Source organism: Microcaecilia unicolor, chromosome 3 (genome assembly GCF_901765095.1).
Source record: "Microcaecilia unicolor chromosome 3, aMicUni1.1, whole genome shotgun sequence".
Taxonomy (NCBI): domain Eukaryota; kingdom Metazoa; phylum Chordata; class Amphibia; order Gymnophiona; family Siphonopidae; genus Microcaecilia; species Microcaecilia unicolor.
This window is the reverse complement of record NC_044033.1, coordinates 487,004,181-487,020,549: the sequence shown is the minus strand read 5'-3', so window position 1 is coordinate 487,020,549 and position 16,369 is coordinate 487,004,181. Positions and strand designations below refer to the sequence as shown.

Below are 16,369 nucleotides of genomic sequence, written 5' to 3'. Positions count from 1 at the left end.
TCTCTGAGTAGTGGCACTGCCTGTTGGCAGTTACAGGGGTCATAGTGGTCCTGCCCCGTGAAATTCTGGGGTGCTCCCATTTACATTGTGTTCAGGCTAAGGGTAATGCCTTCCCCTGAGTTTCAACTTCAGGAAGTTCACCGCATCTTTAGGATCTCCTTGTCACATGGGCCATGTGGATGTCTGGTATAACTGCAGTTCAAGCAGGGAGAGTTCTGGTCTCCCTGAATCTCTAGGAAGTGGGGATTTTATTTCCCAGATTTTCCTTTCATGATTTTGTTCTATGATTTCCAATTCTTGGAAGGATGTGGACAGATAAGGGAGTCAAATTTATTCCTGGATGTTGGACACAGAAATGTAAAGGCAGAGATGTTATATGGACTATCTTGTCTGTCCATTCATGCAAGTTCCTCGCCTTTCTCTCTATTAGAGATTCTGTGTCTCTGTCTCAAGCTTGCTTGCCCTCAGGTTCTTCTTTCTTGCCCTTTGGGCTGATTTGCTTCTCTTCTTATCTAAGGAGTCTGCAAAATTTCACCCCTAATATCTCATTTTCTTTAGTCCTTTGGATTGGGTTTCAATTTCTCCAGGATTGATTTGTTTCCACCAAACTCTTAGGGTGTCTGGGGGTGCTTTTTGGCCATTGGCTTAGGTTGCTCTTCTGCTCCATCCTTTGTCCCATGTCAGGTTCAAGCCCTCGTCATCCAGCAGTCCAACTTATTCCCTTGCTGTCTTCTTGTTTTTAATATACCTAAAAAAGTTTTACTATGTATTTTTTCCTCCAACACAGCCTTCTTTTCAAAGTCTCTCCCCTCATTTCCCTCCTCGCACAATCAAAGGTCTTTAAGGTACAAGGATAATTGGTCCGAGGATGATGATTTTCTAGAGCCTTTGTTCATCCTTGCTGCAGTTAGAGCTTCCATAGTAGTTTTTCTGTGTGATGTGATCAAGAAAGGCTGAATTTGGTTACCTGTGTCCCCTATTGCCTCTTCCAGTATTTATTCCACTTGTCTTTGACTAATCTGAGCAGCTCCTGGTAAAAGGTATATTGATGTATGATAGTTGCTTACTATGCTCACTTTAATGAAAACCTTGTTTCACTTTTTCTGTTAGTGTCCCAAGTTCAGGAGGGAGTTATTCCATAAGAATCCTCCTGTCTCAGAGGACTCGATGTTGTTTGACTCTAGCTCATGAAATTTATCTTTTAACCCATGGAGTCAACAAGGCTAAAATGCTTAACCTTTTTTTAATTTTAAGGGCAATAACTTCAGTCCAAAGAGTAAGTTAGCTATTGAGACAGACATGGGGAAGCCACTTGCAGCCCCAGTGTTGACTGCCACCCAGTCCGGTACCCACTTCTTGCCCTGGGATTGGTAGCATGGAATGTTGTTACTATTTGGATTTCTGCCAGGTACTTGTGACCTGGATTGTCCACTATTCAAAACAAGATACTGGGCTAGATGGACCATTGGTCTGACTCAGTATGACTATTCTTATGTTGTTATTCATCTTCTGTTTAATATATCTGCAGTTCTTCTACAATAGGATAGTTCTTTGGAATCACTCTTATATTTCAACACAGATGTTTCATTTTTTTCTTATCAATCCATGATGCTTTCCACTTTCTTTACCTGAAACTTCATGCACACTGTGATGAAAAGGATATAACTGCATTGACTGTTTACTCAGTTTTTCATGTTTTGATCCTAATGTATGGGAATTTCTGTACCTAAACAAATGTTATCAAACTGGCTCGTAGACTGTATATACCACTGGTGTGGCTTGGCAGGACTGCTGCTGAATGATGGAGTGAAAAAACATCAGATCCCAGTGATAGCAAAGTTGGTTGCCCATCTTTGCTCACTTTCCATTGAAGAAATATGTAGAGCTTGCAACATGGTTGCCCATTCACATGTTTACATCTTATTGCTGTTCTGACAATATCTCAGAGAGACAGTGCTTTGGGCAAACATTTACACAAGGTCTTTTCAGTTACTAGTCAGTGCCCTCAACAATATGCTTGTTTGGGTTGCCCCAAGAATGCAGAAAATAAATATGAAAGGGTAATCAGTAATACCTCAGTGAAGGGTTTCCCCACGTGTGGCTGATTCATCCTGCTTGTCAGTAGAAAAGGCAAAGTTGCTTACCTGTTTCAGAGACTCTGTAGATAGCAGGATAAATCAGACGCATATACCCAACTAGCCTCCTTTCTGGGGAATTGGTAGCTAAGCTGTGTATTAGACTGAGGTTATGAGGTAGTTGCTATTGGTGGGGGGGAGGGGGGCAACATCGGTGCTGTCCTGTCAGATGACATCACCAACTTTTGTGTTTGATTTATCCTTCTGTTGAGAACCCCTTTAACAGGAAACAACTTTGCTGTTTTTTTGCCAATTAAAATAACTAAAGACTTTTTATGTTTAGATTCTTAATTTACTGCCTTTTTCTTGTACTTAGGGCCCAATATTTAACTGTGGCGGTCAAGTGGTTAGTAAAATTCTGGCTGCTGCATTGATGAAACCAGATACTTTGTGCTGGTATTTGAATACCGATTGGTGCTGAATATCTAGTTTTAGCACTGACCCGGATAGTACTATCCTGTTAGCAGCGATATTATGTTAACTGAATAGCTAAGCAGCGATATTATGTTAACTGAATAGCTAACCTGATTCAGTTAGGACAGCCTTTTTGCTGTCCCAGCTTTAGTCAGTTTGTTATCTGGTTAGTGGTCTGAATATGACCACTAACTGGGTAACCACTTGTCTCCACCCAAGCCCTGCTTATGGACCAGTCCAGTACTGTTTGGCTAGTGCCAAGGTGGTCAGAGGACACACTCAGCTGCACTGTCCAGTTAGTGCTGCTGAATATCCCTCTTGCTGACACTTATCTGATTAGCAGTGCCTGCTAACTGGATAAATGCCTTGGAATATTGGTTCCTTAGTTTTCTGTATGGCATTCTGGTTCTCTTTCAGTTCACATATTTTTCAGTTCACGTATTTTCTTTATGAAATAGGCTGCAAGCATGTTGCGTGGAAAGGATCTGCTCTTGCTGCATTACACTGTGGAAGGCCTCCGGAGGCACCAATAAACTATGGCAGTCCACCAAGTATAGGTAATGTAAAAAAAAAAAGTTCTTTTGAAGTAAGTGGCAATGTTTCAGAACATTCTAGTTGGTAAGTAGTTATTGGTTATAGTGGTAACATTGTAGAACTGAATATGTGGTTATTATGAGGTACCTGTTAGGTTCATGTTGCACTGCTGATTTTAAATTGAATAAAAAGACTTGTGCTGGCTTGATAGCCTAGTGATTACTCTTTGTAGTATGAAAGCAACAAATACATGCAAGAGAAGTGTAGAAGCGATGATAGGACTAGATGAGCGGGAACTGAATATCATTCTCTGTGTTAAGGATATAAAAAATTCCTTGCGTTCCTCCAGGCCGGAACCTGCGTTGGGTTATGCACTTCTTCCGCAGATAAAGACTGAGAATTTCTGATTACTGAGTGAATCTATAACTGTCCTGTACAGCCCTCAGAGAACCAGTATTACTCATAGAGGCCCATGAAAAGGTGCAAACCATACATAGTTCTAGTTGTTTATTTTAGTTATTTTGCTTTTCTTGAGCTGGGAGCAGACTTAAGAGTTGCAAGACAGCTGTAAATGTGCTTTTTCTGAAAACTACCTTTCTAAGGTTGTGGTTTGACATTTGGCCTATGCTAACTTGTGATAAGTTTTCTGGTCAGCAACTAAGACAGAGACTCCAATGAACTAAGGACATTCTGCTGTATCCAGATAAACAATCAAAAGGAGAAGTAAGTGGGTGTGAGCAAAATTATAGCCTTAGCAAGAGGATGGGGGGTAACAGTACTTTACCCACTATGTAATGAAAACTTATGCTTATATGCGTGACAAGCCCTAACGATGAAATATAATGAAGGAATAAATGATAGGATTTGATGGAACAATGTTTGAACATGATTCATCATAACAGGAAACGGAATATTCTGGAAATATGCATATTCATTAGGTAGGAAGGGTAATTATAATAAGATAATGAAGAAAGGAAGAAAAGTATTTAAGAGGATACAAAACTGAGGTTGGGCGATCCGCAGTGTATCCACTAGCAGGTGGACATATTGACAGCTCCCAGGGAAAACTCTGTTTTATTTGCTACATATTATACTGTATTGGAGTTTATTTGTTACTATTTCAGTAATTACTGATTGCCTTCTTTGACAATTTGAATAAACATTTATTATGTCTAATACTTATTTAGTAGCAAGAGGTTTTCCTTGCCTGGAATTCTGCTTGGAAGAGTAAGATTTACTTAAGGGTCCACCCCCCCCCCCCCCCCCCACCAGGAGACCTCTAGAAGGTTACTTCTGTCTCAGAGGCAAGACAGAAAGTAGATACTTGGTCTCCAGCAGATGGTGGACATGGTAAGCCTGTGTATCTAGGTTAGCTTTCTCCCTTTCAGGTTAGCTTTGCCTTCTGGTGAGGTTTGAGGCTGAGTGCTGCTGGAGTCTTTCCTGCTCTGGGGGTGTTTACATCCGGGGGGATGGGTCCCCTCCCCCTCTCTTCTGTCTGTGTCCCTCACAAGTTTCAGGTTGGGTCCGAGGGCCGCAGTGTTCCTCGAGTTCTCTCTCTCTGACTAGGAAGGGGGAACCTTGAGTGCCATTTGTGATACCTGGCAGCTGCATCTGTGAAGATAAAAAAACAAACCCCAAGAAGACCAAACCTGACTTTGCTGCACCTTATTCTTTCTGGCTGTTGTGGTTTGTCAGGGTCTGTCATGGTCACCACAGTTCAAGATTGCTTTGGTGGTGAGAGAAAGCAGGGGGTCAAGCAGTGCAGATTCTATGGCAGAGCACGATATGTGATGAGAGGCCCCAACAATGTCAGTCATGTGGATGCCGTGGTTTGGCATGCTCTGAGGCATCATGTTAGTTCTGTGGGACACTCAAGGAAGCTATACTGGCGGCAGCTTACTGCAGCTAATTTAGCACAGGTACAGGAAAACCCACAGAGAATAAACTGAATAAATTTCAACTAAATTTCTCATCTGCATTAAAAGAAGTTGAAAAGTTTGCTTGTTCATCAAAACTAACAATGTAAGAAGCCATTTCATTATATCCTGAAATTGTTAGAGATTTTTCCTGTGCTTACTGCTTTGCCACTGACCCAAGTTAGTGCTGAGAGGTTGTTCTCTGCTTTGAGAATAGTAGATTGGATTTGAATGTATCTATGAAGGAGGCTATAACTGAGGTGATTCTTTTTTCGGAGAACAAATTCTTCAAAGATTTATTAAAAACATTACGTTCATAACAGTGTATGCATATTTTCATTTGACAGCATATTTTTGTTCAGGCTCTTTGTTCAAATTCAAATATATTTTGTGGCATGTTACTTCCCAATTTTGTACATACATATGCTGTGTTTGTGTAATAACTTAGTTTATTATGCATGGTAGGAGTCAGAGGTTGGAGTCGGACAGTTGAAAAATAGAGGAATAGGAGTTGAAGGTTGACGTACCGACTCCACAGCTGTGCTCAAAATACCCCACATACAGGTTAGCCATGTGGGGAACCATCTGGCTCCTTTCACCTGTAAATATGTGTGATTAAACAATGTGCCAACTTGGCCAAATCTAGTAGAAAACAGGAAGATGATATAGGTGGTATACGCTGTTCCAGTGCCTCAAACAGATTCTGAATTTCTCTGGTTTGGGAAATGTTAGAATACAGAGCAAAATAGGGAAACACCTCTACGTGAAGTCCAAGAAGAAAGAAGTAGTAGAGAGTGCGACACAAGCTTCAACACAAGGAGTGTCTATCACAATTCCTTTATTGCACCAAACAAAGACCTGACATGGGGCTGTGTTTTGGAGGTAAGAACCGCCTGCCTCAGGAGTCAAAAATACATGATTGAATTTAATAACTTATTAAAGAAACATTGTATAAGTATAAAAATGTATATAAAAATAAATGATTAAAAGTGAAGAATTTGATGGCAATCTTTCTGATACCCTACTTGTTACTATGGACATAGACAGTTTATATACCAACATCCCTCATTTGGAAACTTTCCACATCATTGAACCAGCCTTACAAGACAGCACCAATGTTGGCCACATTCCCAATTGATTTATTACAACACTAGTAAAACAGGCCCGTTTTTGATACAAATGAAACGGGCGTTAGCAAGGTTTTCCTCGGAGTGTGTATGTTTGAGAGAGAGAGAGAGAGAGAGTGTGTGTGTGTGTGTGTGGGTGAGAGATGGTGTGTATGTGAGTGTGTATGTGAGAGAGAATGAGTGAGAGAGAGACAGTGTGTGTGTATGTGTGTGTTTGTGTCAGAGAGAGTGTGTGAGAGACAGAGTCTGTGTGTAAGAGTGTATGTGAGAGACAGTGTGTGAGAGACAGTCTGTGTGTGAGTGTATGTGAGAGACAGAGAGTGTGTGTGAGAGAGTCTGTGTGTGAGAGTGTGTGTGAGAGACAGAGAGTGTGTGTGTGTGTGAGAAAGTGAAACCTTCAAGCCTTGAAGCATTCGTGCGCTCTGTAAGGCTCTCCTCAATTGACGACACGTAGTTCCGGAACGTTGCGGGAATGCTTCAAGGCGTGAAGGCTTCACTTTCTCGGCTTCAGAACATTGGAGGTGCGTTTTATTATATAGGATTAGCGACCATAGCTTTAACCAAAAACTTATTTTGCTTCCTGGACCATTTTTATTTACAGATTTGTAGAACAGCAGTGGGAGGAACCATGGTTGCTGACATGGCAAATCTTTACGTGGGCAACTTTATCTGGATGACCAACCCTTTAATACAAGCGTTATATAGATGATATTTTTATTCTTTGGCGTGGAGACAGTTTCTCATTGGAAGAGTTCCTCACTTGGATCAATCAATTATTATTTTTGGATTTTGCTTACACCTTTTTTCAGTAGACCCACATCTCACCTTCAAGTCACAATGAGGCATATTTTCAAAGCACTTAGCCTTCCAAAGTTCCATAGAAACCTATGGAACTTTGGAAGGCTAAGTGCTTTGAAAATATGCCTCAATATGACCCATATGAAATTAATTTTCTTGATCTCACTGTCAAGAAAAATGACTAGGGTTTCAACGCTACATTATATCGGAAACCAACAGATAAAATGTTTTCTACATATTTCCTGTTTCCTTAACTCCTCTTTAAAAACGAATCTACCCTTAGCCAATTTTGAGACTCAAGAAAAAATGTTCTGATCACAAAGACTATCTACGACAAGCCACAATCATGAAAGACAGATTTCAGAGAAGAGGATATCCACAGTAATGTATCACTGAAGGTTATACCAAGGCTAGCATCAAATCCTGCAGTGATCTCTTGTGCACTAGACCTGCGAGACAAGCCCCATACATTGTCTGTACATTGAGATATTCCCACATATCCAACAAAATTAGGAAGATCATCAGATAACCTTGGCACATTTTGGAAGTTAACGATTGTTTCAGAGACAGCAATCTTGTTACTGCCTACTCCAGGGACAGAAATTTAAAAGAGTGACTGGTTCCTTCAACTCTCTCAGTTCCTTTAGAAGATCCAACGCTTGTCTTCAATTGTGGTCTTAAATAGTGGGCACAGAATTTGTGGCTGGTGCAGCATTTGCTCTCATGCTATTGAAACTGACATTTTCACTCATCCACGGACTAACAGGCAATACATTTTTCATTATACTTCTGATTGTAACACTACAAAAATCATTTGCATAATCAAATGCCCATATAATTTGCTCTATATGGGTAAGATCAGATGTCAAGTAAAAAGTAGGGTAATTGAACACAGGAGTTGCATAAACCACAATGTTTGCACTGCTCCTCTAGTCCAACACTGGACCACAGCCATCCACACCATTGAAGATTTAAATTTTTTCGTATACAAGGTATTAAAAAATGTATGGAGAGGTGGAGCATTGACAGACAACTTTTAAAAGAACAGAAGGTTATTTTCAGTTATAGACACAAACACTTACCGGCCTTAATACTGACTTTGATTTAAGACCATTTCTATAGTTTCTTTTATTACCAGAGGGGACATACTAGTGCTGATTCATTTTTATTTTCATTGTAGTTCACTGCACATTATCAACATGTTCTCAGTTTCCATACATTTTCATTTGTACTTTAGTACATATCACTCTTTATACATAGTTATTTTTTTCTCTGAGGACAAACAGGCTTACATTCTCACAAGTGAGTAGATGATCCCACGTTGCCGTGGTTGGTAGAATACCAAAGAAAAAGAGCAAGAGCTTTCTGGAGTTCGAGCAGCGCTCGTAACGCGTATTCATGAGTGCCTTCCCGCCTGCAGTGCAACTGTGCCTCTCAGTTTTGTTTTCTCCGCGTGAGAAATGGCGGTTTGTCTCATTGCTTCACACACACCCGGGAGAGAGCTAATTTTTTGTGCCTTTGGCAGTGATTTTTGTTCCTTCTTTCTTTTCTTTTTTTTCTCATTATTAAAAAAAAAAAAAAAAAGAGTCCCTTATTTTTCTTTGCTTTTGGCCCGTGTTTAGTTTCTTTTTGTTTTTTGGTGTGGGCCGCTTTTAGGCCTGCTCGAATGAGTCTCTTGTTTTTTGTGCCTTCTTCCCTCTTTTTTAAAATGTTTTTATTTATTGAATTTTAAATTATAATCAAGCATATCACTTGTATAGAAAGTTATCTGGTTCCATTATATAATATATAAAATCAAATATTCTATATTAAAAAAAATATAAAGAATATTATTACACCAGATTATACTAAGTCCACAATTGAGGTTCAAGATGTTCATATATGGATATTTAAATCATTTATATAAAGAAACAAAACAGGAATTTGCCGAGTCTGATTCCCAAAAGGTGTCAGTCAATTATTTCACAGAATCTTTCTCCCCTCACTGTGTGGACCCTTTAGGCAGTTAGACATGCAGTGGGCTGAGGTGGATTGAAGAAAACATATTTATTCATCTGGTATTTAACAACGCACTTGCAAGGGTATCTAAGAAAAAATGTCGCCCCCAACTGAAGTACCCCTGGCTTTATCATTAGAAATTGTCTACGCTTCTGAGTATCTTTGGTCACATCAGGAAATACACAAATTTTCAATCCAAGAAAACTTTTTTCTCTATTTTGAAAGAATAGTCTCATTAGCTAGTTTTTATCGGGAGACAATGCCACAGTTGTGCAATCAAAGTTGACGGTATTACCGTTTCATTATCAGAAGCTTCCAGAATTTTGGAAACATTAAGATCTTGGGTTTGATTTTCTTTTCTTTTTGTTGGTAAATAATATATTTGAGAAAACGGGGGAATGGCTTCTTCAGCCACTCCCAGTATATCTTCTATATATTTCCTTAGCATATCTCTTGGAGTAGTCACAAATTGTTTGGGGAAATTCAAAAAACGAAGATTGTTATTTCTTACACAGTTTTCCAAGGATTCAGTTTTTCTTCTAAGGAATATTAAATCTTTAGTCATACATTCTTGATATTATATCTTTTTAACATCATTTTCATATTCTTTATTTTTATTCATTAAAGTTTCCATTTTAGTTTCAATATCTTTTGTCTTATGTTCTAAATGGAGAAATCTTGAGAAACTTTTTTTAATCTGCGGACAGATTGTTTTTCCCAGCTCTAATATTAATGTCCATAGACTATCCAGCGTAACTTCACTTGGTTTGTCCGTTGTTACCTGTATGCTAGTAGAAGAAGAACCATGTTCTTCACTCATGGCTAGAGTCTCCTTTGCTGTTCCAGGAATAGCTGATATTACCCTTCTAATCTGGTTGTCCAAGTCTCCCTCAGTCTGAATTTCTCCGGTTCTTATCGCCTCCCGTGTCTCCTCTCCCGTACCATCGATGGGCAACGAGGAAGAGGACGCCATCCGAGGAGTGCTGTAGCCAGAGGGCTGAGGGGGAGGAGTTCTTATGTCGGGACTGAGCGAAAGCTCCAGCCCTGGGAACGCTGCGGGGTCTCCATCCACCCCAGAACGGACCAACGGGTTATTCCCCGACGCTTCTGGCACCGTGCTTCTTTGAAAAAAAAGTTTGTATTGTTGCCAAACCAGGGGAAAGGTTTTGCCGCTGAGGAACGGTGGAGGAGGACCGACCCCTTCTTTTCGGCATCACCAAAGACTGAAAGAATCAGAGAAGCCTCAGGTACGTCAGACTCATGCAGCGGCCAATTCCTTTTCTTCTTCCCTCTTTTTTAGGCACAATTGCAACTTAATTTTGCTGAAGCCATTTTTCCTTTCATGTCATTGAAGACTCCCAGTGGCTTCAAACGTTGTACCTGTTGCAACTGGACCATCTCGGGTACTGACACACATTCTTGGTGTGTTCAGTGCCTCGGCCCCGACCATATCCTGGCAAATTGTGTCCTTTGTCTTCATATGAAGAGGGACCCAAATTTCCCGACAGGCTCAACATGAGAAACTTTTTGGAGCACGGTCCGGTTCTTCGATGTTGGCATTGGCATTGAGGTTTGAGGTGTCAACGTAGAGTGAGGCACTGGTATTGGGAGTCAAGGTAGGAATGGCTGCTGCGAGACACTGGGAGCAGTGAGGCATCGAATGGGTCTTGAGGCGTCCTGCTTGCAACCCCCCCCCCCCCCTGACCGTCCATCATCGGACCCGACCCCGAGGCGATGGGAGGATTCGATGTCTTCCTCAGCGGCTCAGAGGAGCTTGGGTGAGGTGCATTGGGTGAAGGCCAAGAAGCACCGACACCGATCTCCTTTGATGCACGGTTCCGGGAGCTCCGGGATGCTGAGCGACTTAGCACCAGAGAAGCGTCGATGCCGGGAGGATAGCTCCCCCTCCATCCAAGAAGTGCTGATGTGTACATCTCTCAGTAGCTGGGGTCCTGTTTCTGCACCCCAATGCGATTTGGCAACCTGGACTCCAGCCGGCTCCTCAGCCTTTACCGATAGCAGCTCTCGATGAGCATATCCAGGCCTTGCCCCCTGAGCTTTTGGAGGGATTGATGCAGCGATGTGCATCGGCATCAGGAGTGTCTGCAGCTGCCATGCCTTCTGCTGTGGCTCCGCCTGGCCCTCAGCCTGCGGTGTGGCCTCTGGCGCCACTTGTGCCCCCGGTGATTGCCACCCAGGCCGTTACCCCTTTGTCGGTGGAGGAAACTTCACTGGAGTTGAGGCGGAATCAGACTCCTCAACGCTGTTCTCGAGGGGGTGGATCCTTGATGTCGAGGCGAGCCCGGTCTCAGAAATCCGTGAGGGAAGTGCTGTCCGATATTGAAGAAAAACAATTATGGGAATCAGAGGAGGATCCCAGGTACTTCTCCTTTGATGAGTCCTTTGGAATCCCTTCTGAGCTTTCTCCTCCACCTGAGAGGAGACTGTCTCCACCAGAGAGCCTCTCCTTCACTTTTTTTGTACTCGAAATGGTTGAGGCCATTCCATTCCCCGAAGAAATGGAGGATGAGCCCAGGGCCAAGATGCTCGAGGTCCTAGACTACACCTGTCCACCTAAGGAGGCAGTGATGGCTCCTCTGCACGAGGTACTCAAGGCAGTCCTCGTCAGGAACTGGGCATCCCCTCTGTCCCTGTGGTCCCTAAGAAGATTGACACCCAATATCGGTTCCACGGGGAACCATCTCCATCCAGCTCAACAATTGGAATTCATAGGAGCCATGCTCGATACCAGGACTGTGCGGGCATACCTTCCAGAGATGCGTGCGGACAACCTTCTCTCCCTAGCATCTAAGGTTCGGACGTCGCAGCAAGTCACAGCTCGGCAGATGTTGAGATTACTGGGCCACATGGCTTCCACAGTCTGTTACTCCCATGGCTCGTCTCCACATAAGGTCTGCTCAATGGACCCTGGCTTCCCAGTGGTTTCAAGCCACGGGCAGCCTAGAGGATGTCATCCAAGTGTCCCCGGAGCTGGTGCACTCCTTTCAATGGTGGACAATTCGACCCAGCTTGACCTTGGGACTCCCATTCCAAATTCCTCAGTCAAAGAAGGTGCTGACGACAGATGTGTCTCTCCTAGGTTGGGGAGCTCATGTAGATGGGCTTCACACCCAAGGAGCTTGGTCCCTCCAGGAAACGAGTCTTCAGGTCAATCTCCTGGAGCGCCGAGCGATCGGGATAGCTCTAAAGGCTTTCAGAGATAGACTGTCTCACCAAATTATTCTAATTCAAATAGACAGGTTGTGATGTATTACATAAACAAGTGTGGGAGGGGGGCACTGGATCTTGCCCTCTGTGTCCAGATGTGGCTTTGGGCGTGCCGTCACGGCATGTTTCTCCAAGCCACCTATCTGGCAGGTGTAAACAATGGCCTGGCCGATAGGCTGAGCAGGATAATTGAACCACATGAGTGGTCTCTCAATATGGGCGTAGCCCGGAATACCTTCCGAGTGAGGGGCACCCCCTCGGTAGATCTTTTTGCCACTCAACTCAATCACAAGGTCCCTCAATTCTGTTCCAGGCTTCAGGCCCACGACAGATTAGTGTCAGATGCCATTCTCCTTCATTGGAGGACAGGCCTTCTGTATGCGTATCCGCCAGTACCTCTGGTGGGAGAGACTTTGTTGAAACTCAAGCAAGACTGCGGAACCATGGTTCTGATCGTGCCCTATTGGCCGCAGCATATTTGGTTCCCTCTTCTTCTATAATTGTCCTCCAAAGAACCATGGAGATTGTTGTGTTTTCCGACCCTTATCACACAGAATGAGGGGTTACTGCTACATCCCCAACCTCAAGTCTCTGGCTCTTACGGCCTGGATGTTGACAGTCTAGAATTCACTTTTTTGTGTCTTTCGGAGGGTGTCTCCCAGATCTTGCTGGCTTCCAGGAAAGATTCCAGTAAGAGGTGCTTTTCTTTTAAATGGAGAAGGCAACACCATAGATCCCTTTTCTTGTTCTACACAGACCCTGCTTGAATACCTTGTACACTTATCAAAGTCTGGTCTTAAGACCAACTCTGTAAGGGTTCACCTTAGTGTAGTTAGGCTTACCTTCGACATGTTGATGGTAAGCACTATCTCTTGACAGCCTTTAGTTTTTCGCTTTATGAGAGGTTTGCTTTTGTCAAAGCCCCCTGTCAAACCTCCACCATTTTGTCATGGGATCTCAACGTTGTTCTCACCCAGCTGATGAAAGCTCCTTTGAGCCACTGAATTCCTGCCATCTGAAGTACTTGACCTGGAAGGTCGTTTTCTTGGTGGCTGTTACTTCAGCTCGTAGGGTCATTGAGCTTCAGGCCTTAGTAGTGAATGCACCTTATACTAAGTTTCATCATAACAGAGTAGTCCTCCAAATGCACCCCATGTTTCTGCCAAAGGTGGTATTGAAGTTCATAAGTACATAAGTAATGCCACACTGGGAAGAGACCAAAGGTCCATCGAGCCCAGCATCCTGACCACGACAGCGGCCAATCTAGGCCAAGGGCACCTGGCGAGCTTCCCGAACGTACAAACATTCTATACATGTTATTCCTGGAATTGTGGATTTTTCCCAAGTCCATTTGGTAGTGGTTTATGGACTTGTCCTTTAGGAAACCGTCTAACCCCTTTTTAAATTCTGCTAAGCTAACCGCCTTCACCATATTCTCCGGCAACGAATTCCAGAGTTTAATTATGCGTTGGGTGAAGAAAAATTTTCTCCGATTTGTTTTAAATTTACTACACTGTAGTTTCATCGCATGCCCCCTAGTCCTAGTATTTTTGGAAAGCCTGAACAGTCGATTGTCTTGTCAACATTCTTTCCACGTCCTCACGCCTATCCTGGCGAAAGGTGCTTGCACACCTTGGACTGCAAGAGAGCATTGGCCTTTTACATGAAGTGGATGAAGCTCTTCAGGCAGTCCGCCCAGGTGTTTGTTTATTTTGATCCCAACTGGAGGGGAGTTGCCGACGGTAAACACACCATTTCCAGTTGGCTAGCAGATTGCATTTCCTTCACTTATGCCCGAGCTGGGCAGACTTTGGAGTATCACGTCACGACTCATAATGTTAGAGCCATAGCTGCGTCGGTAGCCCACTTGAAGTCGGCCTCCATTGAAGAAATTTGCAAGGCTGCAACATGGTCTTCAGTCCACACATTCACATCTCACTACTTCCTTGAGCAGGATACCAGATGCGACAGTTGGTTTGGGCAGTCAGTGTTGCACAATCTGTTTGGGGTCTAGAATCCAACTCCATCCTCCTAGGCCCATTTTGTTCTGTTCCAGGCTACATCCTTATCTAGTTGTATATAATTTCAGGTTAATCTGCGTTGTCCTCGCCATTGCGAGGCCCAATTGACCACTGTTTGTTGTCTTGGGTGAACCTGGATGCTCGGGTTTTCCCACTTGTGACAACGTAAGCCTGCTTGTCCTCGGAGAAAGTGAAGATACTTACCTGTAGTAGGTATTCTATGAGGACAGCAGGCTTCACATTCTCACAATCCTGCCCACCTCCCCTTGGAGTTGTTTTTTCTTCACTTTTTATTTCATTTTTTGCTTCTGTATTAAACTGAGAGGCACGGTCACTTCGGGCGGGAAGGCACTCCCGCATGCAAGTTGGACTGCTGCTCGCTCTCCAGAGAGCTGTCGTTTTTTTCTTTGATATTCTACTGACCCGGGCGACACAGGATTATCTACCTATTTGTGAGAATGTGAAGCCTGTTGTCCTCGGAGAGTACCTGCTACAGGTAAGTATCTTCGCTTTATAGTTTGTCCGGTTATTTTGCAACCGATTTCTTTTTAAATGGCTCTTTTAAAACACTTAGTTTTTTTTGTTTTTCCGCTCTCTGCCTGTGCTACGATGCACATTGGGTTTTATTCATTTTATCCTTATGATTTATTCATGTGTGGCATGCATATAGATTGATAGTCTGACGCACTTCCCTTTATTTTGCGATTGCTACAGTGTTGATTTTGACGCCAACTTGTTTTTTGTACACATTTGGAATCTGTGGTAAGTTACTGTCATATTCATCTGTTTCTTTAGATTCAAATATAATCAAGACTTTTAAGTTTGTCCTAGTTGCGACATTTTTTAAATATGATTACTTAACTGGTCTTTTTGTTTTTTAAAAACGGACGTTTTTTTAAAACCGGCATTTTTATCCGGCATTCTACTTGTTAAGTTTCAATATTATAGTGTTCTTATTTCATATTTATCTTTGTGTTACAGTATTTGACACATTTTCTTTTGGTCACCATTGATTTCTAATTCATTCAACAATAGGTTAATTGGTCCCATTTGTTTTCAGCTGTTCTTCTTTAAGCACCATTTTCTTCCATGTCCTTAACATATTCGCATTCCTGGCTCCATTCATATACCACTTTGTAGACATATGTTTGACTTCATGATGCATGTTTATGCCTGTTTATGTATATGCAGTACACTTTTAATCATTTATTTATATTTTTATGCTTATACAATGTTTCTTAATAAGCTATTACATTCGGTCATGCTTGTTTTATGTATTTTTTTCACAGATACTGTATTTTTGATTCCTGAGGTAGGCAGTTTTTACCGCTGAAACACAGCCTCATGTCTGGTCTTTGGTGCAATAAATTAATTGTGACAGACACACTGTATTGAAGCTTGTGTCACACTCTCTACTTCTTTCTTCTTGGGAAATATTAGTACGTAAGTCCTCAATGTCTGCTGTTATGAGAACGATTTTTCTCCACAGACAAGCAGGCTCTCGTATTTTCACGTGTGGGTAGATGCTGATCCACGTTGTCTGGTCCGGCATTTATGCCCCCCCCCCCCAAAAAAAAACAGCTTTGTGAAGCGCGAGCCACGCTCCACTGTACATGTGCGAGTGCCTTCCTGTCCGCTGTGACAAAGCAGTTTCCTCAGTTTCATTTTTCTGCATGAGGAGAAGCTGCGTTTTTTGGTCTCTCATCACAAGTCCAAGAATTTTTTTGAGTGCCTTTGGCCTTTATTTTTTCTTCTTTTATTTGTTAAAAAAAAAAAAAAGTACCTTTATTTTCTTAGTCGCGTTTTGCCTGACTCTGGTTGGGAACTACCTTTTTTCATGCTTTCACCCCTTTTTCAGACACCATCGAGCCATTTGATTTGGCTGGCAAGGTCTTAGGTCCATGATTACGAGGACTCCCAGTGGCTTCAAGTGTTGTACCCAGTGTAACTGGACCATCTCGGGAAAAGACACCCATTCTTGGTGTCTCCAGTGTCTTGGGTCCGACTATAGCCATGCTAACTCTGTTCACTGTCTTTGTACGAAGAAGAGGACCCAAGTTTCCCGGGAAGCTCAACGCGAAAAGATTTTTGGAGCCAGGTCCGGTTCCTCAACATCGGCACCGATGTCGAGTGTTGCACAGGCATCGAGAGTAACATTCTGCAACAATGACTGCCCAAACCAACTATCGCGTTGGGTA

At 42.7% G+C, this 16,369-nt stretch overlaps 1 protein-coding gene across 1 annotated transcript in view; it reads left to right on the top strand.

Moving 5' to 3' along the window:
* Nucleotides 1-16,369, top strand: part of PHIP (pleckstrin homology domain interacting protein) — an 863,049-nt gene that overhangs the window by 56,811 nt on the left and 789,869 nt on the right. Inside the window, exon 5 of the mRNA XM_030199061.1 lies at nt 3,008-3,106. Within this exon, the coding sequence (XP_030054921.1) occupies nt 3,008-3,106 (99 nt within the window). The remainder of the gene's footprint in view (nt 1-3,007; nt 3,107-16,369) is intronic.